The sequence below is a fragment of the Venturia canescens genome, chromosome 1, assembly GCF_019457755.1.
Source record: "Venturia canescens isolate UGA chromosome 1, ASM1945775v1, whole genome shotgun sequence".
Taxonomy (NCBI): domain Eukaryota; kingdom Metazoa; phylum Arthropoda; class Insecta; order Hymenoptera; family Ichneumonidae; genus Venturia; species Venturia canescens.
In genome coordinates, this window is record NC_057421.1 from 9658373 (window position 1) to 9684389 (window position 26017).

The following is a 26017-nucleotide window of genomic DNA, read 5'->3' on the forward strand; positions in this document are numbered from 1 at the left end:
TGCAGCAAAGTTTTTTTAGATTCTGGGCCTAAATCGCTCGCAGAAAAGGGATTAACGTTTGTCAAATTTGTGGTGGAGGAAGATAAACATTTTTTTGGAACCTCGGACCGATATTTTTCACCTCAATGCGAGAAAAATCTACGAGAGCATAGAGAAAGCATCTCGTCGAACGATATTTTCGAGGGGGATCTATTGGAACTCGTTTTTTTGCTTCGTTCGTTGATTTCTTAATAAAACGTTTGGATTTCTCTCGCCAGGCTTCACTTGACGTATGCCACGAATGATGATCTCTCAGAATGAGTCGTTTTTGGGTTGACGTCGAACCTAGTCGACGGATTCGGTGGCAAGACCGAATATTCCATTTGCACAGGTGTTCGAAGAAAAATAGTGCACGAACATCGAGCTACGATTGAAGTAACTATTCGCTGCTGCCCGAGCGATCGCTGTGCTCCAATTTTCGGTCAAATAAGTGCGAACGCGTTGGTAAAAGTAGCTGAGAAAAATGAGGAAAAAATAGCTCAATTCAACTCACCATGATTAAAAATATTCGAGAAAATCAATAACGAAAATCGTGAAATTATTTTGGCCTGATAACGTGCAAATGAGGCATTTGTTCCACTCAATTTTTACCAACAGTTCAATGAGCTCGGGACACTGAATAACGAATAAATGTCGCTTCCGACCCAACAATGTAAAAGCTGCGTCATTATTGAATTGACGTATGCGTTTGAATAAAAGAAATCGACATTGACAGCGTTCGCCATTCGCGCTTGCAATGAAACACTCGAGTGTTGACGTTACAAAATTTCTATCTTATCACCAATGCAATTATATCTATCTGTCAATAGACATGAGATTTTAAAATAATGAAAAAAATATAAATCAGCGAATCTATGAGTCTCCAATCACATCCAACGAGGAAGTTTCACAAGATCGAGGGAGCAGCCCATTTTTTGATAAAAATCGAAACTCTTCCCGGTGACGCGACTTCATTTTCAATAATAAAAATCAAGAAGAAACAAACGAGCAATTACAGATTTACATAGTTGGGAAAAACGCGATTTTTTGAAGTCACCAGATCAAGACACTCGTCAATCGACCTCTACGAATCTAATTTTAGCATCAACTATCATTGAACTTTTTTTTCAAACGACACAGCCCACGATTGGCAGCGAAACTGCTACGATCTCGACAAAAGAAATAATCAAAAGTCACCAAATAATGGGAGAATGAAGAACGACGATCATTTGCGTTGCTCGACGTGCATTCCCATAACGAGGAATAAAAAAATCATGAATTTCATTGGTCGTTGTAGCTTCTTCTATCATAATAATGTTATCCAATTAATAAAAGTCTCAATAACGTTTGCTGATTCATTGATTTCGGTATTTTTCGTTATATTTTAGTAACCCAATATTGTGAATTAAAAAGTCGTTTAATTAAAAATATGTGAGTATATTAGAAGAGATTCGAGGCGGAGTACATTGATTCGTTAAACGTGGGGTTAAGTGGTGCAAGTGAGAAATGTATTAACGGGGTTACGGTTTGTCTCTGCGACACACGTCCACGTTTCTTCAACGATACTATCATAAAATCTTGTCAATTTCAAGACAATGATTCTTGAGAATCCTGAGAAGAGTTTCGACTTCTAAGACGTTGAGATAAACGACGAGAGGAGGACGACTGTTTTGTGGCACGAAAACAAGCAAACTATCGTCCGGCATTATCTTGACTGCGGAGTAAATTAGAGCAACGGAATTTCACGTTGAGTGCAATTATTCAATTTTTTGTAGCTTCTTTTCTCACGATGTGATAACAACAACTGATCTCGATATGATGAGATTCAATCACTTTGGATCGGGCTCATTATGAGATTTGGCACGTTTCTTCAGTCTTTTATCGCACTTGCTACATCGAGTGATTTCAGAAAAGTTTTTCGAGGCCGGGTGCCTGCCAGAAATGCACATTTTTATTTAAATCTTTGAAAAATCATTGCTTTTGGATTGCAAGTGATTGAGAAAATTCCATGAAATGGCCTTCTTCCCAATGACTGGTTCTCAAAATCGTTAAAAAAATCGTGTAGGAATCGGGAAACAAAGTTGACCGGTTCGGTACTTTTCGAACGACTCTAGAAACGCTTCGATGGGCTATGGGAAAATATGACTTACGAATAACAGTTTTGAAGCTCCAATTCAACGTTGGGGGATCGAGAAATGTAGGGAATTGAGAATTTCATAAAGACTCAACAATTCGTTGATCGGAAGTTCTAAACTTGATTTTTTCGCCCTTTTGTTTAAAAAAAAACAAATTTTGAAATTTTTTTTTTTCAATCTGAAAAAAATAAAACGATTTGAATTTCGTTGCAAATTCGAAATTTCAGAAACTCCAAAATTCGTTAGTCCGAAATTTCGAATGGATTTACAAAGATTTTTCTCTGCCTCGTTCTCGTGACGATAATAAGAAAAAAATCGATGCTTCATCGCGCGCGGTGGAATCGATTGGCAAAAAATTTCCACGCTCATTGGTGTGAGGGGTAATGTGAGAATGTGGTGACTTTGAAATGACATGCTTATAAACCGCTTCGAACCAAATGAAATGGCATTCCATCAGTTACAGATTAACGAATGACAAGACCGTTGCTCGATCGATTTAGGCGAGTTGTAATATTTCGTCAAGCATCGGTGCGTTTAGCACCGATCACCGATGGATTTTTATCGTCAGAGTATAATATGCGGGCCAAGGCAAGACGACAAAAAGTCACGACACTTTTGGCAGTAGAATCCACATGGACCTTGCAAATGACTTCCTCACATTATTTCAAGATTTCTTTCGTTAAATAAATCATTCGCTTCGTTTCTGCCTTGTTAAATATTTGGGCATTATTTTCAACTCTTTGAATTTCTTGGAGTTTTTTCATCCTTTTCCTTCCTCATATCACGATTGTTGTCGTTATCGAATCTTGTACCACGCCACAACCGTTGTGACGATTCCAATGAAAAAAAAAGATTCTCCAAGCCATGAGCATAATTTCGTATTTCGTTGACAGCATCAACGTTTCTTCATAAATGAAAAAGGTCGCTGAAATTACATCCGCGATGATATATTTGTTGAACAGAAAGTTTACCAATAACGTCAATAAACAACGAACGAATTGCTGATTGGTCAATGAAAAAACGCAACGACTGTGCCGCGACCTAAGCAATGTTGAGTTAAAACGATCATTCGTTACTACACTGTTCACTTCTATGTCCGCATTTAATGGCCTCATGCCACAACGTCAATTCAACTCAGTTACAACCGTTTGTGCATCAAATGACACGACCATGAGTTACACGTGTGAGAGGAAATATAATGCACGTAAATGAAAGTAGGGTGTTTCAATAGATTGCGAAAACACACAATTGTCTCGATTTAACGACCTTCAACTGACATTTTTTTTCAGGAAAAATACTCCCCTCGCGACGACGGTACTAAACAAAATAGCTCCTGACAACGTGGACTTGCGAAAATGGACTCGAAAATGGAGGACGTTCGACTCAAAGTCGAGAGCAGTAAGCTAAAAGGGTTTGTATTTTATGTCCCTTCGTTACAAAGACCAGAGAGCTGCTTGGGCATATTCTGATGGATTTTTGGGACAAGCATTCACCTCAATTTTTGCTACGTCATTTGTCGACGAATGTTCACATGATCAATGATATTTTTTCCATTTTAGAACACGTCGAAAGAAGTATTTTGTTTATACGAAGGATGGTTTAATTGCACGAATTATTTAATCAATTCTATTGAACAAAGTACTTGTGGAATCAACTGAACAAATTTTGTTGGATCAACACAAAATTAGTTTCATTCAATGAACTAAATATTCAGCATAACTAAATATTACTTTCGAAATATTTCTCGAAGCCATTTGGTTGACTGAACCTTTGGCTTCTGCTTTTTTGCTTCTGGTACCCTGAGAATCTTTTCTCAGTGTACTGGCTTGGAGCAAGATTTTTTTTCATTATTCAAAAAAGAAATTACAGCTCCAATTACGAGTTTTTGTGATTTTCAGAGAAAACGATGACTTTTTGACTTTACTGAAGAATTTTTTCCGCCTCTACTGGAAAAACTTTGTTATAGTATTATGGCCCATTGTTCTTCTTCCCCTGCTGATAATAAACAACACAGTGGTGAGAATCCGTTCGTTAATGATTGAGTAACGATTGTGCGTGTATGGCATCGATAGCTCATTTGTCGATTTTTGTAGATGTACCGATGCCTGTACGTGATCGTGATAATGGCGATGTTTTGGGTGACCGAAGTGTTGCCTCTGCCGATAACTGGTCTCATTCCGATCGTCCTTTATCCACTGATGGGGATACTGAGCACGAGTAAAACGTGCGATTGTTACATGAACGACACGACGATGATGTTCATCGGTAGCCTCGTCATAGCAGTCGTTATAGAAAATTCCGGTCTCCACATGAGACTGGCTCTCCTCTTCATAAGGTTCATCGGTTGCAGTCACAGGAAGCTCAGCTTGGGCCTTTTCTTTGTAACGATGTTCATTTCCATGTGGATTTCGAACACCGCTGCCACAGCAATGATGATACCGATCATGGAGACTGTGCTTGTCGAACTTGAAGCTGTAAGTTTACTCGAATGTCTCTCATTCCTTTTTTCAGATTGTATTTGTTGTACATCCTCTCATTCCTTTTTTTTCTTCAGCAAGGACTCGGCAACATGTACATCCAGGATGGAAGCTCCTCGGTGGAGGAAGGTCAGGAAAGGTACGTTCATTTCTTGCTCCAAATTTCTGTAAAAAGTCCACAAATTTATCATCTCCATACACTTTTTTGTTGGTACAAATATTTCCTGCAGTTTTCTTTCTATTCAAACGATTTTTGCACACTTTCACTGGATTCCGATTCCGTGGTATTGGAACGCGGGTTTTTAACGAACGAATGTCGATTCACGATTCTGACGATGCCAGAGAGCTGTCACAAAATTTCTCAACAAATATTTGAACAATTTTCATTTTCTAATGTCAAATTCATTGCTGTTTCTAACGCGCCATTTCATTCAGATTTTTCTTCCTTTTTTTGATTTATGGTTTAAAATTTCAGCGAAAAAAGACCAACGAACAGCACGATGGTTTATTATCTGACGGCTGCTTATGCATCGAGTCTCGGTGGGATCGGTACGATGGTTGGTTCTGGAACGAATTTAACGATGAAAGGAATCTACGAGAGGCAAGTGCAGATAATGAAATGAAGTAATTCTCGTTTTTATTTCATCCTACATTCCTTCGCAGGATTCTCATTTGACGAATCGTTTCATTCCATGATTTCAGTCGTTTCAAACATAGTCCTGGAATCAGTTTTGCCGCTTGGATGCTCTACTCCGTTCCCCCGATGCTGCTCATGGGTTTCCTAACTTGGCTCTGGCTCCAAGTCATGTACATGGGACTTTTTCGTTCAAAGAGTAAAGACGCGAAAGCCATCGATATTGGTAAACAAGGAGAAAAAGTTGCAGCTGATGTTATCGACAGAAAATACAAAGAACTCGGACCAGTTACTTGGCACGAATCTTGCGTCGGTTTTCTCTTCGTTTCCGTTCTTCTGCTATGGTTCTTCAGGAGCCCTGGCTTCATCAAAGGGTGGCCATCCTTCATCACCGATCTGTGAGTTTGACTGATGGACGGATCAGCACGGAAATCTATTTTCCATAAATCTCCTTTTCCTGATTGGACAATAAAAAAACCATTTTGATTTTCTTTTTCACAAAGAAAAATGTGCAGCAAGTTTTGTTGGATTTCATGCAATTTATTGAAAAATTTCAAATTTTTATTTTCAAGCTTGTCAGAATTAAAGAATTTTTTAAGTTTTTCAATTTTTTGTGCTTTCTCTCGTTACAGTCCTGTCAAAGATTCAACAGCAGCGATTGGCTTCACCATACTGTTATTCATGATTCCATCGAAATTAGATTTTCTCAATGCGTTCAGCAAAGACCCAAGCAAAAGACCGACAAGAGCATCTCCGGCGTTGATGAATTGGAAAACGATACACGAAAAAATGCACTGGAGTCTCATCCTTGTGCTAGGTGGTGGATTCGCCATTGCCGCTGGAAGCACATCCTCTGGCTTGTCCGTTGAGCTTGGCCAAACTCTGCAGGGTCTTCGTTTTATGAATTCCATTGTTATACTCTTCTTAGTATGTCTATTTGCCGAGTCTGTGACTGAATTAACGGCAAATGTCGCAGTAGCTAATATAATTTTACCAGTTTTAGCAGAAATGGTAAGTTTCAAAAGAATTTTTTTTCTGGTCTTTACAAATAAAAATGCAACATTTAAGTTCGTCTCTTGAGCATTTATCAGCCTCCTGCTACAATGAATTTTCTCTCGAATCCGGTGATTTATTTGATTTCGATCAGTAATCTCTTCCAATTTGTCTTCACTTGATTTCTTTTACTGTGAGAGTTTTTGCTCGGATTAGAATGCTCAAAATCAAATATTGTTCTGTATGTTATGAATAATTGTGGAATTTATTTACAGTGCGTCGCAATAAAAATTCATCCATTGTTTCTGATGTTGCCTGCTGGAATCTGCTGCTCTTTCTCGTTTCATCTGCCAGTCGGGACTCCTCCAAATGCTATCGCATCTGCAGCAGCTCACATAAAAACGCGAGATTTTATTATCGCTGGAATAGGACCGAGCATAATAACCCTTGTTGTTACAACTTTAGCATTTTCTACTTGGGGAGTTTACGTCTTTGATCTTCACGAATTTCCTGAGTGGGCTACAATGTCGTGAAGGATTATAGTTTTGTTAAATTTTTCGAACGCTCTGCACATAGAAATCTTTCACCATCTAGAATTTCTAAAATATCTGTATTTCTGCCATTTCCAATTCTGTCCTTCGAACGGAATGATACAGCGCGTCTCGAAATTCAGTTTTGTACATAATTCAACATACAACCATTCATGACCAGTTTTTAATAAAAAGATAATAAGTTTTTAAATCTTTTTTCATTCTTTGTTACATTCAATCAGAATCTGTGATTTTTATCCTCCTTCCTCATAAACCGTTCATTTCCCAAAACAAAAATCATGAAATCGAATAATGAGACTTTTGGCCAGAGTAAGAAAAAAAATAATTCCAACTACTGTTTGACAACTGAGTGAAAAAATCAAAAGTGTGTTCAGGATCTTCAAGAATCCTCATGCTAAGCTCGACACAAAGTATTTTTTGCCTACTTGCTTTTATAACGTTTGATAAATGTTGTTTTTTTTTCTGTATTTATCCATAGTTATCTGGGTTAAAAAACGATTGAATTTTCCAAACTATATACTTATGTGTGATTCGGACAATTGAAGAACATAAAAAATGTTCTCCAATCTACAGGTAAATCTTGACTGACAGTCAAGAATTTTTGCTTTTTCTTTGCACTTATGAGCCTTTATTTTCAGACTTCTTATAAAATTCATCAGGAGTGATAGAACCATTCCTGAAGAATTATTAATTTTTAATAATTCTTATTAATTAAATCTAAATCTTATTCTAAATATAATCATTATAAATCTAATTTTTAATAATAATCAAGGATTATAAATTTTTCTTATGTAACCTAACAACCATTTTTGAAAAATATTCTATTCATATCAAATATGAAAAATGTATAAAAATATTAAAATAAGTGATGGGGATATTGATGTATAAAGAATAAGAAAATGTAAAAAATACGAATAAAATTTATACATCTAGTTGGAAAGGTCATACTTTAAGAATTTTTCGTTTCTATATAATATGTGAAACGCCAAATTCCAGCGTACTTAGAAACTAAATGAATAAAATATGAAAATTAAAGAATTTGTCTACCACAAAATTTTATTTACTACAAATGTCAAAATTGAAAAGTAGAAAGCTCATATATATGCTACTCACCATCTGTAGGGCTGTCTATGCCGGTTACTTCAGTCTCTTCCGTCATTTTACACGAACTTTAAAAAATTCAATTAATGTAACTTAAAAAAACTTATGTCAATAATGTTATTTTACGGAGCAAAAGTACACAAACACAGGGTACTAAACAGGAACATAACCTAATTCGCATGAGTATACGAATAAGCCTTACACACAAAAGAACTATGCTTTCACATAACGGATGTAAAGACGATTTTTTTAATATGAAATTCAAAAAGCAGTCCAAAATGAACATTAGCGTGGCCCGGCGCTACGAAACACTTGACATTTCTCCCATAAACTCGTGAACTGCAGTCCGCAGTAGTGCCAAAGAACTCAAATGCACTGGATGCAGATTATAATCGGATATCCATGAACTTCATGATGTACTAATGAACTATTGGTACTATCGAACGCAGCGAACGCATGCGTCATGATAGAAAACTCTTCGCGGTTTGACAAGTTATCCCCACTCAGTATTTTTTTTTTTAACGGTGTTCCGAAAATTAATTGACTATTGCCAAAATTATCAAGGAGCGCATTTATCTATCCATGCATATTATGTAGTAATATAAAATATTATAAATGACGGAATGGCGCACATTACGACCAGAAGTGGCGCCCTCCCGCGTAACCGGTAGAAAGATCACACATGCATTATTGTCGGCTTATGAATAAGAAAGATATGTCTGTAATAATTGGAACTCAATGTACTAATAAAGAAAAAACCTCAAGTTAATGAATTTATTACAGAAACATTTTTTCAAGCATTCATACACCATTTTTAACGCTTATTATAATTTTTATTAACACAAGTACAGAAATGATGTTGCGGAAAAAGTCGTTTGTATTCGTACGAAAACTTTGTTGCGTGCGCACCATTGAGGTTACGTAGAGGGCCCGCATCGGTGACGTGAGCGTCTTCCGCACGTCTCATATCACCCCATAGGCGGGTATCGTGAACAAATTGATAGAAACAAAAAAAAATTATCGCACATACGCGTTATTATTTAATCGTGATACGATATGGACTGACAATTTGACGGCGGATTCGAGCGATAACAACTGATACGTCAATAAACGAGAGAGGTCGAATAAAAAGGCTTCCTCCCCACCGATTTCCAGTTTGTTTTGGTATGCATTTTCTCACTTTATGACCATACCTCCTCCCCTCCTGCATCTCTTTGCTTCAACCCGGTACACTCTCGAACATTTTATCGTGGGATATTAGATTCTTTTTTTTTCCTGGTCACCGTACATTACAATTAATTATTGCAAGTTTGATGGTTCAAAGTGCATGGATTCGAGTCCCTCATTGCCAGGTTAATCATTTTTCAGTCTATTTCAATTGGCGACCAATTAGATTTCTTTTTTCCCAACATCCTATATATTTTCACGTTCACGGTTGCGTTATCAAGCTTAGAATCGATTACGTCACTATCTCAGAACCGTTCATTACTCCATATCCCCTGACGGTGTTTCACTCCCTTTTGATTGAAAACTCGTTCATAATAAATATCATTGGCGAGAATTCGAAAATATCGTAATTCTCTCTAAAGCGAATTTTCAGACTAAAATTTACAACATTGAAAAACAAATAGTGTACCAATGTTAACGGTTTAGTCTGGAGAATTATTTATTGCATTTAAACTTTTGCAGCAGCTTGAACATTGAATACTTTTATAAAAATTTCAAAATTCAAATCCTCAACTTTTTCTGGGAATACCTTTTCCAAAAATTTGTTCATTTCTAGAGTCTTATCATTGAATTGCCATTGACCATGACTTATCGCTCATTATTTTCTTGATTATGAGGTAATAAATAGAATGCTCACAATCAAGTTAAACTTATACTTTTAAAATTAAGTTGTAGGAGTCTAAGGTTAAGCACATTTCAACATTCACATTGTGATGAAAAGTTAAATATTCCAATGACAGAGAACCTTCCCTCAGTATTCTATAAATAATGTTTAACTACAATAAAACTGAGGCATAAATTAGAGGACAGCGTTGTCAAAACAATAATTTAAACAGGGAAATCTCCATGGTACTCATTTGTTTTGGAGTTAGGTGGATGATGTTTTCCAATTTTTCAAAACTACTAATCTCAAACTAAATATGAAAAAATGATTCAATTTTTATGTTAATATGAATATTTATAAAATTGAATGTCACCAACAAAATCAATGTAGACATTGATTATACTAGAATGCGGTACACCTTTTTTTTCATATTGCAGTATATTAATCCGCTCATCTCTTTATGTTGAAGAACTAGGAAAAACACTGTTGTCCTTGATACAATCGTTGTGAATGATGTCATGAATTTTGATCATACGGAGATTAAGAATATTTCGTGCTATTCCAAATAAAAGTGCACCAAGGAACGATGCGTCAAATAACCATTCAACGGTACTCATACACAAAAAAACTTTGGTCAGAAGTTCAAAGAATATGGGAGTCCATGAGAAAACTGCAACGAGAAAACAAGTTTGAAAGAGTTCCAACAGTTTTTCAATTCCAGACACCTCTTTTTTCATATTTTCCAAAGTCTTGTCATTGCCTTTGGCACATTGGTTAAAAATATCAATCGATGAATCTCTGTTGATTTTTTCTTCTTCAACTGTGTCTGTATTTCTCTCAAGGTTTTTTTGAACAACTAAATCCTCAAAACTCGTGCTGGAAAGCTCATTTTCAAAATTTGCCGGTGGGAACCAGCTGGATGTACTAGCTATACTCTGCTCATTTTTGCTTCTCGAAATTCCCAGAAATTCACTATCATTTTTTTTTTTGGCTTCTTCAAGTGCCAATTTTTCCTTGATATGCTGACATGCATATTTTGCACGTGTTTGTAAAATAGCTGAGGTGAAAATTGGTACAAAGTACACCAAAAAAATAAGAACTAAGAGATGAATTTTGAGAAAACGCGTTGAAACAAAACATTGATTTTTCATGCACACAGGTATCTCCTGAAAATTTTCATTCGCAGTTGAAAATTCTTGTGATCTACCTCGCTGGTTTTTTTTTCTGAGATATTTAATATCTTTTCGCCCTCTCAGCTGGGTTGTGACTGCTTGAATCTTCTTTACTATATCTGCATAAATTTCGCTATCGCTTTGAGTAGACAGTTCTCCTATCACAGGCTTGTCATCCCCTGAATTTCCAGGATCCTTTTGTACTTCTGTTTCCACGCTTCTCGGTGTTGACGTCTCATTGTGGAAAGGATAAAAAAATTCTTCCAAATGTACTTTATCTGTTTCCGGGGTTTCCTCTTCATTGACAGTCTGTGAAGAATTTTTTAATAGACTTTCGAATAACTTCAGCTCCTCTCCTGCATGGAACTTTTCGTTTTCAATAACTGATGCGGTTTGTTGTCTGTCCGAATCAAATTCACTGGGACTCGCACTCTCCAGTATCTCATCATGAGGAACTTCTTGATGATGTTCCGACGTTTCATTTTCAGCTGTTTTCTCCTTGTTATTTATTTCCTCCCATACGTCAAAAATTCCATCACCAAGAATTTCGGTTCGATTTCGAAGATTTTCTTCGTTATGAACAATTTTCTCCTCATTTCTGTTCATATATTTCGTGATATTCGCTAGATGAGCGATTTCATAAAAACTCGTTGATTCCGTTCGCTCACTTTCGTTAAGGTTCACCACGGTTTCAACAATGTCATAAATCTTGGAAACGATTTCACTAAACTCATCCTCCATTCCACTCGAATCGTTTGCTAACAAATGGGGCGAATCGATTGTTGCAATGTAATCATTGAAGGATGGTCGAGTGTACGCACTTTTATTGAAATAGTTTTCAACATTATTCCCGGTCGTGTAACAATGATCAAACGGGAAGTTCATTCCGTAAACACATCCCATGTCGCGAGAATCTTCAAAATTTGCAACGTTTTCGTCTCCAGCAAAATTGAAAACAGCCGTTAATAAAATAGGAACGATCCATTGACCAGCCAATCCTAGGCCAGTCATCAATTTGTCGGCTTTGTATCTCGTGAATTTCGCGCGACCACTCTCTACTCTCGTCGTTTTGCCGAGTTTTCCACACTCTCCAACAACGCGATCAAGATCGATGCACGTACGCGCTGAAAAGCTCAGTAGCGACACAAAGGCATTGACGAACGGAAATGTAAACATTGCATAATGGGCTACAACGTCGCGAAAGTGGCAAGCGTTTGAAGTTACATTTTCTTCGGATAATCCGTCAAGATGTGCTACAAAATAAGTGGAACTTTTTGTTTGTCCAAAAAATTTCACGGCTGTTCGATTAATCGTCGAATAATTATTGTTTTCGGGTTCAATTGGACTACTGATCGTCAGATACTGATTGAAGATTAATAGGACACCGGTGATAAGACTGCTCAGAATATCCGAAATGGCGAACGTGTGAAGAGATGAGATCGTGAAACGTTTCACTTTATTTCGAAACACGTAGAAAAGAAAAACAAGACTAGACACCAACAGGGTATATCCCGCAGATCCCAAAATCACGGAATGCATTTTATTGAGACAAAATATACTTTTTTATTCGTTTTACAAGTCGTGAAAGAAAACGTGCAAACTAGTGCGAAATATTAGACCGACTGACAATATATTACAAGTTTCTGTAAGAAAAAAGAGGAGGAAGAACATTAAAATGAGGGTATTACTCATTCGGAAATACATGTGGGTTCTGTGTTATTTGGATCTCGAGCATAACTGTAAAGTTACTGTACATGAGGGCATGAAAGCATAGGCATCATTTTCCTGGACTTTTTGTCATACAAATTTCTCGTGTATTTTATTTTCCAATAACTCTCCTGAACGCTTCTATCACAAATTTATTTTTCAAATAACTAATCAGGAATATTTTTCTGTCATTCCACAATGTTTCATTGTAGAACTTTTGGTCTTTGTTACAGACAAGCCCCTCTAGATAGACAATGTCGATACGGCGTCGAACAGATCCCCTGATAACGCAACGAATATGGGATGCCATAAAAATAACCGTGCATCAGAGGAGTATACCTACAAAGGATCGTATAATACGTCATTTAGCACGTGTTTATGGTATAACTGAACAATCGGCCCAAGAAGAGTTGAGCCATGCACTGGAAGATAAACTGGTATTTTTGAAGAAGGTGCAAACGAAAAATGGACTGGATAATGAAACTCTTCGATTACCAACCGAGCTTGAAGATGGTGACTCTCACGATTGGTACTGCTTCAAATGTCAACGTGCCGGTCTTGTCGAATGTTGCATACAATGTTACAGAGTATTTCACAAAGAATGTCATACTCCGGCTAATGAGGAAAAGAAACTCTGCGAATTTTGCGAGGTTTGCATTAAAAATGATTAATTAATAAATTATGATAACGCATCGACTTAGTACTGACAAACAATAATATTTTCCATAAATTTGCATCAAAGTTATCATAATATTTACAGTCAAACGTTCGTATGGACTGTGACCATAACTTATTTGTTTGTAGAAAATCAATGAGGATACGTTCACCGATGTGTCTGATTTAAATCATATATTGAGTTTCACTTGTGGTCACTTGAAAGCAAAATTACCACCTGAAATCACGAACAGAACGATAATATCGGACAGCAAAACAGTCGAAACACCAGCTGGTGGTTTATCAGGTCCGACGTGGATAAGCGAAGGAGAAGATGCATGGCGTCCTGGAATGCTTATAAAGAATCACATGGATCTCGCTATAATGGAAGCCAAAACATCTCGAGACGAGTATAAGAACCTTGCTGAATTTCAAGCTGATGCGCACAATATTCATCATAATATTATGATTTATCATGGAGGTAATTCTGTTCACAAAATGTAATGTGGTCGTAATTTCTCAATACGTCAATTAAGATGCAATATATATTTAAATTCAAATATTTTCACTTTTTGCTTGAAGCAATTTTGTAATGAAAGTATAAGAAATATATTTATTTTACAGAAAAAAGCGTAGTAGGGGATATGGCATCGACCATGTATCAAGATTGCTGTTACGACATCAAAGAAATTCGTCGTTGTGCCGATTGTTACAGAATATCAAATGAAAAATCCGAGAAAATGTGGTTTTGCATACCGTGTGATCCCCCACATCAACTCGTGTATGCAAAACAGAAGGGATATCCTTATTGGCCAGCAAAAGTTATGCAGCTGACTGAGGAAACGTACGACGTTAGATTTTTCGGTGGTCATCACATGAGGGCAAACATCGAGAAAATTTTTATTCGTCCAATTACCGCGAGTCCCCAAAGTTTACAGGTACATTGAAATAAATTCGTATTGCTTAGTTTCATTCGCACTACGCCACATCACCGAACGTTTTGTTGTGTACTGAAATATTCCCATTATTCACGTGTTCTCCTTTAATCACATGAAGTCACAAACGATTTCACGCTCTCTTGACAATTGTTGTCCAGCCATCGGAAAAAGGAAAGTGGAAAGAAATGAAGGTACGAGGCTGAAAAAAAAAAAAAAACAATTTGAAGGGAATTCACGATTTTTCGAAAATTTTCTTAATCATAGCAAATTTCGCCCTCTGCATGTGTGTATTTTCAGATATCTGAAAAATGTTTCGCTCTCAGGTAATGTCAATAGTGAAAAAAACGTTTTTCTTTGTCTCCTAGATCAAACGTTCGACTGCCTGGAATCGTGCCTTCGAAGAATTGAAACACCATCAAAATTTGTTACAAAAGTTGGGCAAAGGAAGATTAGCATCGCGCGACGTGGAAGACCAGGATGGGCCCAGACCAGCGAAAATCCGAAACGTTGAATCGTCGAATTCAGCGACAACGTCAAACGGTTCGAAGAGCCCGGTCAAACCTGTCTTCAAGGATTTGAGGGTAAAAGTCGAACGTCTTAGCTCTGACGGTATCACGGAAATGCAATCTTCACAGGAATCAAACGTTTTGAGTAAAAAGGAGTCGGGAGAAACCAGCGAGAGCCGTGAGACGAGCGAGGAGCGACAAGTCCCTCATCTTCCGGTTGCTGAAGATGAACCAGCGCGGGAAATATCGAGTACTTGTCCCCAAGGATTGAAGAAAGAGGGTTCTCAAGAAGACATGGTAACTTCTAGCTGTCAGGAGCCAAGATTAAAGTGCGTTCTCGTGCAAACTGAACAAATACAACCAGAAGTTGTGCCCGCCAAGGTGAGCATCGTATGCGACTCGATTTTGATTTGAAGCGATTCCTCTCCAAATTTATTCCGTCGCAAAATCACTAAAGACAGCTATTTAAACATCTTTTGGTTAAAAGATCGTAATGAATGTAAAGAAAACGGACTTATGATTATGATTTGGGGAAGTCCATTTTCTAAAAATTTTCTTGAAAATTTCAACGAATCCTCTGTATTATAAGCGAAAAGAACTTAATGGGCATTTCTTTTCGGCAAGGTAAAGAGAGAACGACGAACTTCGGATCAACCGACAACAACCGCTTTGGAAAAACTTCGACGAGAGCTCGAGTTGGATAAATGTCGTGAGCTCGAGAGACTGCAGGCCGAACATGCCAAAGAGATGCGACAATTGACGGACAAGCATCAACAAGTCATATCAGAAATAAAAAAGAAACAATGGGTAAATATTCATTTGCAGTGGTTACTGCAATTTGCAGAATTCGATCATCATACGATATCTCAATACTTTCAATCCTTTCCATACTCAATTTCGTGAATTCTTAATCTGTCTAACAGTGTTATAATTGTGAGACCGAGGCGATTTATCACTGCTGTTGGAACACGGCTTACTGTAGCACAGACTGTCAGCAGGTTCACTGGCAGCGTGAGCACAAGCGCGTTTGTAGACGCAAACGATAAATCGAAATTTCAATCACACGGAACTCGTGTGCAACAAAACGAGATTACCTACGGTAATCGAAAAAAAAAACGAAGGCAAACAATTTTTCAAACTAAAGAGTTCGTGAATGGGCTTCGGAATCGAGAAAAGAGGACCAGTTGTAACAATGGTCGGTAGGAACACCCTAATATATATAATTATAAATATTGAATATTGTACAATAGACGCATATGAATTGTTATACAATTTGGGCGGTATCGAAAAAAGAAATTGAGCGTCAAATATCAATAGTTGTTTATCACATTTATTCATATAGTTACGATGTTAAAACTGTAATCAACACCAACGCATATACAAGGACGAGATGAATAGTCTTCTTCGATGGAACATTTGAAATGTTTCGGAATCAGTGCACTTTAAAACAAAGAAATAAAAACGCCAAGCGAACTATATTAGAAATAATGAAGGAAAGAAATTTGAGCGTATATATATGAATATAAATATTCGTTTTACTCATAATTTATCAATAATATAACAAACCCATTGGTAACTGCGTCGTTGTCACCATTCACGCAATCGTTCAATTTCCTTCAATTGTGTTGTGAAAAAAAAACAAACATTGAATGGACATTTATCGTCGAGGGTTTTCATTTCTTTCGCACTTACGAAAAATCTCTCTCGTATCTATTTTTTCAAGAATTCAAGAGTCTTCTAATCATCATGATAAACAAGCAAATAGCGATTGAAAATGTTGAACCTTTGTATGGATGGACTGCGTTATTTGTTAGGGTTTGGAGATGTAAAGTGAACGTCACCCACAATCGATAAGTTTTATTTTAGGACATTCATCTGCTCCTTGAACACGACACTTTGAATCACACCACATTTTGTTCTGTATCTGAATGGTCAGGTTTTCAACTCTTTTACATCGATACGTATGACACTGAGAAGAATACATAATCGTGATTATTATTGATCTGATGTTCTAAGTTTTAAAGCATGAGGTTTTTATTTCGTAAAAAATCGTGTTTTATCCGAAATGTTTGAAGTACAGTGCGGTGTTCGAGGACTAATTATGAATTTCTTACAAAATTGCAATCAATTATATGATCTCGAAAAGGCTTTTATCGTTTTTTGACTAACCACATGTAACGAATGCATTTCAAAAATCATCACTTGTCGAAAATATTTTGAGAAATCTGTAAGTCTCAAAACCAATTATCATTGTTCACGGTCTATGTTACACAATTTGAAGGGTTCTATTTTAAATTGCATTTATGTAGTACCTCATCCTCTATTTTGCCTATTTGGATATCAAAGTTTAAAGTATCAAAAAATAATTAATGTAATAATTGCCTTTAAATCACTGAATGTCCTAAAATCTCACTGACCACGTAATACAATTTCATGGTTACGTTAGTCACAAGATTGCTGCATACGGTGAAAATAATGGATGTATACATTTACATAGAATATATACGAATGATGATGCCTCGAAGGGAGAAGAAGTTGAATGAAATGAGCAACAATAATAGTAATAATAATTATTATTATTAAAAAATAGGCTGTGTAAGCAATTGCATTGAATTTGAGGGATCATCGCACACGCCGTGCCTTGCTCAAATAATCGTCACTCTTAGATGAGGTATGCGTATTCCGTTGATTGAAAATTATACCGGGAGCAAGGTATAATAAAGTTGAGTATACTTTTCGAGTGTACAAACATTCACGTTACATTTAAGATTCACAGACATTGGACGAAATCTTGTTTTTCCACCAAATTCACTATTTTTATTCACGGACCATAATCGCTGTTTTAGTGTTACGGTGATGCATAATTTGTAAATTGCAAAGATTACTCATGAACGAAACGATCATAATGTTTCAACGGCACGTCTGGAATATCGATGTTTGACATTTCGTGTATATTGTATTTTGAATATTTTCGATGATCTGTGATCTCTCGTTTATGCAGCATATCCTACAGTTTTTCACACAAAAACGAATTACACTAAAATATTTTACTTTACACTCCTGCTTTCCATCTCCACCCCTCCCCCCGTTTTAGTGCCCTTTTTAAACGTGTTGGGCTGTTACATTTGTACATGAAAAAAAAAAAAATAAAAAATAAAATATAAATACACATTAGGTATCGGAGTTTTATTGATATTCGAAGAGGCTCAATGCAAATTCACGAGATCGTGAGATAAATTAGTGTAATTATATAAAATATCTCAGTCGCTATGGCAGAGATATATTCGCTCAACAACGTTAGTTATTAAAGATCGAAAGAATAGTTCGAGTATAACAAATCTATTGGAACAGCGATAGAGTCTTTAAATTCGAATTATTCGTTCGCAATTCGCTCGACATAGAAACGAATTTGTAACCTTTTTCAATAACAAGATACTTTAAAACAATTTTCTTGCCTCGTGCAGCAAAAGTGTAAATTTATCTTTGATTCAATTGTACTAGAAAGATGATTTTAAAAAAACTGTTTCATTTTTAGGTGTCCTGCGCGGCTCTGACTTCTTCGCTGGCAATGGCTAACGCAATTTCTCCTTTTTTCGAGTTGTCGGTAACAGGCACAAAGTTCGCATCAGCGATGCCATCGAGTGACAATTTTTCGAGCAACTCGATGTCCGCGGGCTCGAGTTTTTCACCCAAATGTTTGAGGGCACTCAACACTTCGCCTCGCTGTCTTTCACTAGAATCTTTCGTCAATTTCCCCAACCGGAAATCACGCTCGATCGTTGATAATCTCATGCGCAATTGGTCCGGCTCGCGTTTACCGAACATTCGTATAACAGCCGGTGTTTTGAAGGCTGCGCTTATTGCGCTCTGCGTTGCCAATTGCATCGCTCCCAACTCGTCGATCAGTGTCATGTCACCGGTGATCATACGTCGCAGACTCTCGTTGAATTCGCGTAGCTGCTCCATCGTTTCTTCCTTCATTTGTTCATATTCCTCCTGCGTTATTGAATCTCTGAAAAAAATTGGATTTTTGCAGTTTTTTGACGTGCTCGAGGATTAGAAAATTTGTTGTCGTCTGGAGAGACAACATTTTTCATTTGTAAAAATGAAAGATCAAATCTAGACGAGTGTAAAAGCAAAAAATCCACGAAACTCAAAATGTCAGTTCGAAAAATATGTTCGAGTGTACGATAAATGAAAAGAAACTCTCCATTTCCATGTACCCGCTTCTTTTTTTTACTATTCGAATATTTTGTCCGTTGAGATCGACTTCGAAGATAAAAAATCCCAAACGCAGGAATAAACAAGGACGTGCCGTCGGGGGGAGCGTCGTAAAATGAAAACAATCTTCGCTAGCTGTAAAACAGACGATGTAACATTTCCGCTGATTCGTTTTTGCCCGTTTCTGGTTTCATCAACGTTGATTGAACTTTTGACTCTGATATACGTTCGAATGATAGGTACGAAGTTACCTGTGAGCTTGGTGTATGTGTGTATATATGATCACAATGCAAACGTGCCAACTTGTAATGGCAAAAGTACGAGAGTAAAGCGTCTATTGAATAGCAGTGGGAATGAACCGCACGCATCCCAATTAACAATAATGTGCCAGGGTGATCCTAATTGCGAAATACCAAATGACGTACAACTGGAGAGGTCTCGGAATTAAAGAAATCAAAAAATTGATGATTTCTGTCCACAAATAAATGATTTCTTAATTTTGTGAAAACATCGAGCTGCATTTGATACGAATACAAAACGCTGCGAATGGTACAAAAGGCTTATTTTTACAAGTGTTTAATCCGAAACGAAAATTCTTGATTTAGAAATACAGTATGTTTTCTAACACAACACTGAAAAATTCGATGGCACCCTCTAACCTTCGTCATAATCTTGGAACATTTTCCATTTCAATGGACATCGTTGCCTGTGACAAGCAAATCGTTTCGGAGTCAGAACAGAGATGCCCAGTGTGTTGATCTACTCTTTTATGTTTCACACGTATTCTATGTTTGCGAGGAGCAGTTATGCGAAAAAAAAAACAACCGGCGTTGGTTATCAGACCAACCTGGAGTCTTCGATGTCGGCGAGTTCCTCGACGAGTCTGTCCAACTGAGTTTCCAGATTTTTACGGAGCCTTTCCGTTTCGGCTTTGCCGTGTGAACTCATTTATGGTTTGTTTATATTTTTATTCGGTAAAAACTCAATTGGTCGGTGTGCGATATGCTAACAGTAGATGTAGAATCGTGCGAGAAGGAGAAAGACGGAAAGGTTTTGGGTGGGTGCAATTTATCATTGTTTATTGGTAACAGTGGCCGGCAACAGGCGCTTGCTTGAGCTGAGTTGGGGGTAATGGCGCGGGTGGGAGAGAGAAAAGATGGCCGGTGTCGTGGTTGGCGCGCACGATACAAATTTTATCAAAAATTTATCATTTTTTCTCGATTGAATAAATGTTTCCATTCATATTAATCGCTGAGAAGAAATTCTTTTATACGACACGACATGAAATTGCCTTCCCATTGATGGAATTGTTGATTAGCATGGAAAGACAATATTGCGTTCGCATTGCGTTTCTCATGACAATCTGAGAGAGAGCAACGTGATGTAGCGCCACTAGCGGCAGTCGAAGAAGTCTCTCGACGTGCGTTTTCCGAATATATAATGAACGCGCATACGAAACACACGCCTCGAGCGTGCCGACCATAGCGCAACGTGAAACTTCGAGCTTTGAAGAATTGTGAGAAAAACTCAAAATTAAGAGGAAAAAAAGAAACAACACGTAACGCCCGAAAGGAATAAATTTATAAGTTACTCGCGGAGTGAGCGTATGAATATCGCGTGTGTCCGAGAGGCGAAAGGCTGCGCGCTAGCGCGCACGTATCCCGAAGGGCCAACACGTACGTAACGTATTCGCAAAGGCCACGGATAGAGGTTAGAAAGAGGAAAAAAACGTGTACGAAAAAAAGAAAACATTGTTAGATTTTCGTGTAGCCGAATATCGTAAATATAAATATTGAAGTTATTCGACGGAAGAATACCAATCATCGGGAACTCGGAAAGATAACAAAAATTTCTGTCGGTGCGTACGTGTGCGTGTGTGTGTTCTCTAGTGACCGAAAAGAGGAAAGGCGCACAGTCACAAAAGATTATTTAGTTACACACGGCGAGGACCAAGTGTAGACTCTAGAGTGTACTGACTCGAGGCATATTTTTCCCTGCCCCTCCTCGCTCCTTACTCCCTCACTCTTTTCCGTGCCAGCCTCGTGTACGCCCGGAAACGTGTTATTTCGACTCTCAGTGTTCGTTCGGTATTCGCGCAGTGGGCGCGTGCGAGCAGTGCGAGTCTAGTGTCGGGGGGGCTCGGCGACTAATCGCCAAGTGTACAACGAATAAAAAAGAATCGCAAACCGGCGCGCCTTTTTGCACGTAACGTTTAGTGAATCTGTGTGTTACGCGATTATTAATGCGCTCTGTTGAGTGAGCGTGGGTAGGGTAATATTCAACAAGCATAGTGGTTTTAAAAAATATATATTTTTTAAAAAAAAAATTCCTTTCGTAAACATACTACGACGGAATAACTCGAGTCTCTATGAGGAACCAAGAGAGCCGGTACGAGGGATTTGGTAGTACGACAGTAGCGGTGAGCTCGAAGAGCTCCGGGAACCTGAGATGAGTATGCCGGCCAAAGGGAAACACCACCATCTGTCCCACCATCATCAGCAACATCACTCACATCAGCAACAACAGCAACAACAACAGCAACAAGCCTCGCAACAACAAACTCATCTTAACCAACAACAGCAACAAACTCATCAACATCTTCAGCAGCAACAACACATAAACGTAAATCAATCCGCCGTTGCCAACACACCGCAAGCCTACAACGCCGTCGTAGCTGCCAACGCACCTCGTTACGTTACGCATCCCGGTGAGTACTTTAGTTTTTTTTTTTACTGCATTTTTTCATACTCTGTGTTTCTTTTGCACCGTTGAAACATTATTTGATTTTATCGTACAATATACAGCGGGTCTCGCGCGGCGTGGGTTTTTTAGGTTAGGTACACGGAATCCTCGTGCGCCACTGCTACTGCAGCGGCTAACAAGAGGGTTAGGAAAGCTTGCCCAAAATTTCTTTCGGTTTTGCAAAACTTCGAGTGCTCTGTGTCTCCAGTTTGACACAAATAATGCACATATATTTATACTCTAAAATATTTTCGCGACGAGCTGACAACTTTTTTGTGAATATTTTTATCATTCGTTGAACTTGAACATTCTAACGGTACATTGTAAATGTGATGCGTTTACCTGCTCACGTTTTATCTATGCTTCGATGCGGACAACCGTGATAAAATAATCCTGAGAATAGAATCACATTTTTTGTTGCACATTTTTGAAGGACTAAATAAAATTTAACGTTATTGATGCTGTCGATTCGGAATTTCTCGATCGCGATCTCCATTGCAAATAAATCCCATTATTGAAAATTCATTTTAAATAAGTATTCGAAGGACTAGTTATATTGCGGTCAATAATTATCTGCAATTGACTTCCAGAATTTCCTTAAGACCGTATGGCAGAAGTCGGTAAATCCCAACACTCTAGACATTCATTGACGCGTAATTTCTTACCATTCCCGAGGACTAAGATAATTTTCGTTTCCACGAGTCAAATGTTTGTTCAAGGCTAAGAAAAAGAAATTTTGATTTAAGGATTCGTCGGTATCGCACATTCCCTTGACTCACAACAGTTCAGAGCAAGATACACAAAAGATTCAGTTCAAAGATAGCGAGTCCATTATTTTACAATGTTTCGAAAGATGATGCAATTTTATCGGAATATCAAAAAATGCCTGCCCGTCAATTGAACATTGCATGTCGCGCGAGGAAAGAAGGCAGAAAATAAATTTACGAGACGTGAACGCAGTGTTGAACTGGAAACGGTGTTCTTTGCCATTGTTCATCAGTGCTGACAACCCTGCGAAGGAGGGGAGAAAAAATGAATTGCTACAAGGTTCGTCCTCACGGTTGGCCACTCTACTTGTTCCTCGAAGCTCCCGAAGACGTCCCATTGGTGATTCGTTTTGATGTCAGATGGCGCCACCGCGCTGGTTCATCCTCGGGCAAGCTGCTGCGTTCGCTGCGCTCTTTTCGCTTCGTTCGTTATGCTTTTTATTATTTTGGAGGTTAGGGCGGCAGTGCGACCGCGTGGCAATGTCGCCATCCAAGGTATCAATTCAGCACGTTTTAAGCGTTGCCCGTGCCCCATATCTGAGAGATGGAAGAAGCTCTTTTCATACGACATAACACCTTTCCTCCCCTTTCGCTAGCTTCGTCACGCGCTCGCTACTAATTATAAAGTACTCGCGGGCCTTCTCGTGCGAATATGAACGCGTGACCGACATTATTAGATAATCCTATTCGCCTCTTCACACATGCATCTTCTTATATCTCTGTGCCGGATATTATTATCATTATTACTGTTATGATAACGAGATGAAAATCTCTATTGGCAGTTACATCACAATAGACCTTCGAGCGGTGTTTCAATGTTTTAGACTCTCCGACGTCGTGTTGATCGTTCGAAAAAATAACGCTTCTGAGTCGACGGAATATTGAGCTCGCTACAAAATAACCTTCGCACGACGCATCCGTGACATTATCATATTTCATTCCAATTCTTGTGAATTAACAAACCCAAAGAAACCACGTTGGCTCGCTGTTCAGAGAGAACTTCAATTTTTTCGAGTTCCTTCATCTCGAGGGGACAAAGTGCTTTGTAAACTCGTACAATCGTCGACAAACATTTTCCCAAATTGTCGTCAGCCACATTCCGTACCATTTCGTTTCGAAATCCCGTCGAAAACTGCCTAAATAAATGCATAATTCAGTTTTACCTGCGACCAAAGTAGTGTTGAATTTTTTTTTAAATTTATTGTTACGAATTTCTTAATCCGTTCGCCCGCTCGATACTCTTCGTTCCATCCCACGAATGAGCTGTCATTTTTTTTCGTGTTCATCCCGGGAGTCGATGAAGATGGCTCCGGAGAGTGCTTTTTTTCTCTGTTCGCTCTTATTGTGATTAATTGGATATATACGACTGAAAATACATTGAATTTGTTGAGTGAAGTATGTCAGCGATCGTTCCATTGGACGAAATATAGGGGCTTGACAATAGCATCATTATTACGACTGAAAGTTTTGATATTTCGATCCCCGGTGGTTTCGTAACGTCTCTCTAGGAACTGCTGTTACTTCAAGACATTTATAGTCGCCCTCCTACTCGCGATCCTGTTCCGTAAGTCAGCAACGCGCGAAGTAAACGTTCGATACGACGGCGATTCGCTTTCTCTCGGAGTCCTTTCGTTCGCATCCCCATTCGCTTCTCCAATCGCACGGATCATTTTAATTTCATGCAGGACGATTTTTCCTTGCGATCAGCCATCGCACTCGCCCCTCCAGCGTATTCTCTTTTTAACAGAAACCTTCTCGTTCCGCGCGATCGATGCGATCAATTATTTGACACACGAAGCGTTCGGCGTTTCTTTAGGCTGTCCCCGGGCGAGTGTGAACCTGAATAATAAATCGTGAGCAATATTCTTACCTTGGATGAGACATTTGCGGGAAACGGAATTCGCCTTGTCCCGTCGACTGCACAGACACTTATTTTCCTGTCAATTTACATACAGAAAAAAAGCACTTTTGTGCTGAACGTTTCTGTGGAAATCCGGACGATAAAAAAAGACAGGAGCTGAGGAAATTTTGTACTTTCTAGAAATTTCACGAGGGGTCAAGGTGCCTCTTGTCAAAGTACAAAAAATAATGGGAATAAATAAATTATAAAAATAAATGAAACAAGAAATTCTGAACGAATTTCATGTTTTCTTAATTTCCGGAAGAATATTTATAAAAATGGGGAAAAAAAAGGTTTCTGTTCGAGTTTTTATCGTTGGATGCCTGCCATTAAATTACGCGAAGATGGAACAGGGAGTATTCTTCTTTCTATCGGTTGAAAAAAAACTTTCTGTGAGTGTTTGGTTAGAAGAATTCTCTGATGCTGTTTTAGAACGGGAAAGTTGAATGTCACGCGATGGCAAAGCACGAAGAAAGGCTAACCAAGCGATCTTCGTATTTAATGACACATTTCTGGCGACAATGAATCACTCGAAAGCTGCAGACTTTTTTGTACACTCGTGAAGCATCAAACTTATCCATGGCACGGTAGAGATGACGCTGAAGTTTGCAACGTTAGAGTCCAACGAAATGAACGAAAAAAGATTTATAATTAATCATTTTTTTATTTCACGAATCATTGATGTGGGTTGAAAAATAAGAAATTGCAAATTCGGCAGAAAACAAAATTGGAGATTTACTGGAATTATTCGAGAGTTTTTTTAGATCATTTCGTTGGACTCCAACGTTGCAAACTTCAGCGTCATCGGTAGGGGGTTGGTAGTTCGGTTATCTCATCAGCTGTGTTTTCGAGGGGCACGTTATTTGAGTGCGAAGTCGACTCGAGACTCGTTTCAGCATAAAATACTGTGGGCACAGTCCCTTTGGTACACGTGGCGCGTGCATTCGTCGCCTTTATTACGCATACAAACCTTATTTGTATCGATTAGCCGGTACGCGGAGAAAAATCCAAGGTTTCTCCCCACTCCTAATACTGCGCGGTAATTTTTCAATTATCATTCTCGACGTGCCTCATGATCGATTGCCATTCAGTCTCTGGAGATGTCAAACGTTTTCCGCCATTCGTCGCCGCAGGCACTTGACTCTTTTTATTAAGAATTTTGACTAGAGGAATTGAGGACTGCGTTTTCAGCTGGTCCTCGGGACGATCGTGAATTTTCTGACAATGATAATTTTCATTATTTTATTCACTTCGGAGATGCAGTTTGGACGGATGCTGCTAATAAACAGCCAGGATGTGAATTTTCCTTTGGAAAATCGTATTTTTTTCACTAGCACTGAAAAATCGTGCCAATGAATTTACAACTCCGATGCACTCTGAATAATCGTTCGAAATGTTCCTAAAATTTTTCAGTTCGTCACACAGTGGAAATAAGTTCGTGTGGGTAGTTCACATTTATTGCGATTCCAATTGAACTTCCCGGTAAGAAAGTACGCGAGGGGAAATGAAATTTCTTTGAATAGTTTAGTGTACGTAAAACGAGTGTTTACCTCCTTAAAATTGTTCATTGGATTCCCAATCCAAAGTAGTCACGACACTGGAGTTTGGAACGTTGGATTCGAAACGGAATGAAATAAATGAACATCTGTAATTGACCGGTTTTTTATTTC

General features: G+C 38.2%; 5 protein-coding genes across 13 annotated transcripts in view; 3 read left to right on the plus strand and 2 right to left on the minus strand.

Moving 5' to 3' along the window:
* The window catches only part of LOC122416713 (protein I'm not dead yet-like), a 16697-nt gene extending 9699 nt beyond the window's left edge, over nucleotides 1–6998 (plus strand). For 2 of the 3 annotated variants that reach the window (XM_043429762.1, XM_043429753.1), the window contains exons 2-9: nucleotides 3443–3564; nucleotides 4052–4169; nucleotides 4247–4627; nucleotides 4708–4769; nucleotides 5106–5231; nucleotides 5333–5662; nucleotides 5897–6275; nucleotides 6533–6998. In XM_043429762.1, coding sequence (XP_043285697.1) covers nucleotides 3509–3564; nucleotides 4052–4169; nucleotides 4247–4627; nucleotides 4708–4769; nucleotides 5106–5231; nucleotides 5333–5662; nucleotides 5897–6275; nucleotides 6533–6790 — 1710 coding nt within the window. In that variant the 5' untranslated portion in view covers nucleotides 3443–3508 and the 3' untranslated portion in view covers nucleotides 6791–6998. Of the gene's footprint in view, nucleotides 1–3348; nucleotides 3368–3442; nucleotides 3565–4051; nucleotides 4170–4246; nucleotides 4628–4707; nucleotides 4770–5105; nucleotides 5232–5332; nucleotides 5663–5896; nucleotides 6276–6532 lie in introns of those variants that run through there. The other variant, XM_043429769.1, reaches the window with a different exon arrangement.
* PIG-S (phosphatidylinositol glycan anchor biosynthesis class S) overlaps nucleotides 1–8562 on the minus strand; it is a 22529-nt gene extending 13967 nt beyond the window's left edge. The window contains exons 1-2 of one of the 2 annotated variants that reach the window (XM_043429779.1): nucleotides 8542–8562; nucleotides 7922–7977 (exon numbers count right to left, since the gene is read on the minus strand). In XM_043429779.1, coding sequence (XP_043285714.1) covers nucleotides 7922–7967 — 46 coding nt within the window. In that variant the 5' untranslated portion in view covers nucleotides 7968–7977; nucleotides 8542–8562. Of the gene's footprint in view, nucleotides 1–7921; nucleotides 8493–8541 lie in introns of those variants that run through there. The other variant, XM_043429774.1, reaches the window with a different exon arrangement.
* Nucleotides 8563–8840: 278 nt separating this feature from the next.
* LOC122416640 (zinc finger MYND domain-containing protein 11) lies at nucleotides 8841–17891 on the plus strand. 6 transcript variants are annotated; one of them, XM_043429726.1, is made up of 9 exons: nucleotides 8841–9073; nucleotides 12853–13269; nucleotides 13424–13754; nucleotides 13898–14211; nucleotides 14370–14402; nucleotides 14577–14792; nucleotides 14871–15098; nucleotides 15342–15524; nucleotides 15641–17891. In XM_043429726.1, exons 2-9 carry the CDS (start codon nucleotides 12874–12876, stop codon nucleotides 15761–15763), a joined length of 1824 nt encoding a protein of 607 aa, XP_043285661.1. In that variant the 5' UTR covers nucleotides 8841–9073; nucleotides 12853–12873; the 3' UTR covers nucleotides 15764–17891. The 6 variants fall into 6 exon arrangements, with proteins under 6 accessions (XP_043285661.1, XP_043285659.1, XP_043285652.1 ...); XM_043429724.1 differs by having other exon boundaries at nucleotides 14577–15098; nucleotides 15348–15524; XM_043429717.1 differs by having other exon boundaries at nucleotides 8842–9073; nucleotides 14577–15098.
* Nucleotides 16026–20354, minus strand: LOC122416834 (protein LZIC-like). The gene is made up of 2 exons (XM_043429906.1): nucleotides 19786–20354; nucleotides 16026–18729 (listed from the first exon to the last, which is right to left on the minus strand). Exons 1-2 carry the CDS (start codon nucleotides 19884–19886, stop codon nucleotides 18249–18251), a joined length of 582 nt encoding a protein of 193 aa, XP_043285841.1. The 5' UTR covers nucleotides 19887–20354; the 3' UTR covers nucleotides 16026–18248.
* Nucleotides 20355–20871: 517 nt separating this feature from the next.
* The window catches only part of LOC122416578 (eukaryotic translation initiation factor 4 gamma 3-like), a 63539-nt gene continuing 58393 nt past the window's right edge, over nucleotides 20872–26017 (plus strand). The window contains exon 1 of the mRNA XM_043429670.1: nucleotides 20872–21645. Within this exon, the coding sequence (XP_043285605.1) occupies nucleotides 21387–21645 (259 nt within the window). The 5' untranslated portion in view covers nucleotides 20872–21386. The remainder of the gene's footprint in view (nucleotides 21646–26017) is intronic.

Excerpts from the sequence above, each read along its gene's own strand:
- LOC122416640 (XM_043429717.1), top strand. The coding sequence starts at position 12,874 with ATGTCGATACGGCGTCGAACAGATCCCCTGATAACGCAACGAATATGG. Across the intron at positions 14,212-14,369 it reads CGAGTCCCCAAAGTTTACAG|CCATCGGAAAAAGGAAAGTG; the intron begins GTACATTGAAAT and ends ATTGTTGTCCAG. Across the intron at positions 14,403-14,576 it reads GAAAGTGGAAAGAAATGAAG|ATCAAACGTTCGACTGCCTG; the intron begins GTACGAGGCTGA and ends TTTGTCTCCTAG.
- LOC122416834 (XM_043429906.1), bottom strand. The coding sequence starts at position 19,886 with ATGAGTTCACACGGCAAAGCCGAAACGGAAAGGCTCCGTAAAAATCTG. Across the intron at positions 18,730-19,785 it reads GCCGACATCGAAGACTCCAG|AGATTCAATAACGCAGGAGG; the intron begins GTTGGTCTGATA and ends AATTTTTTTCAG.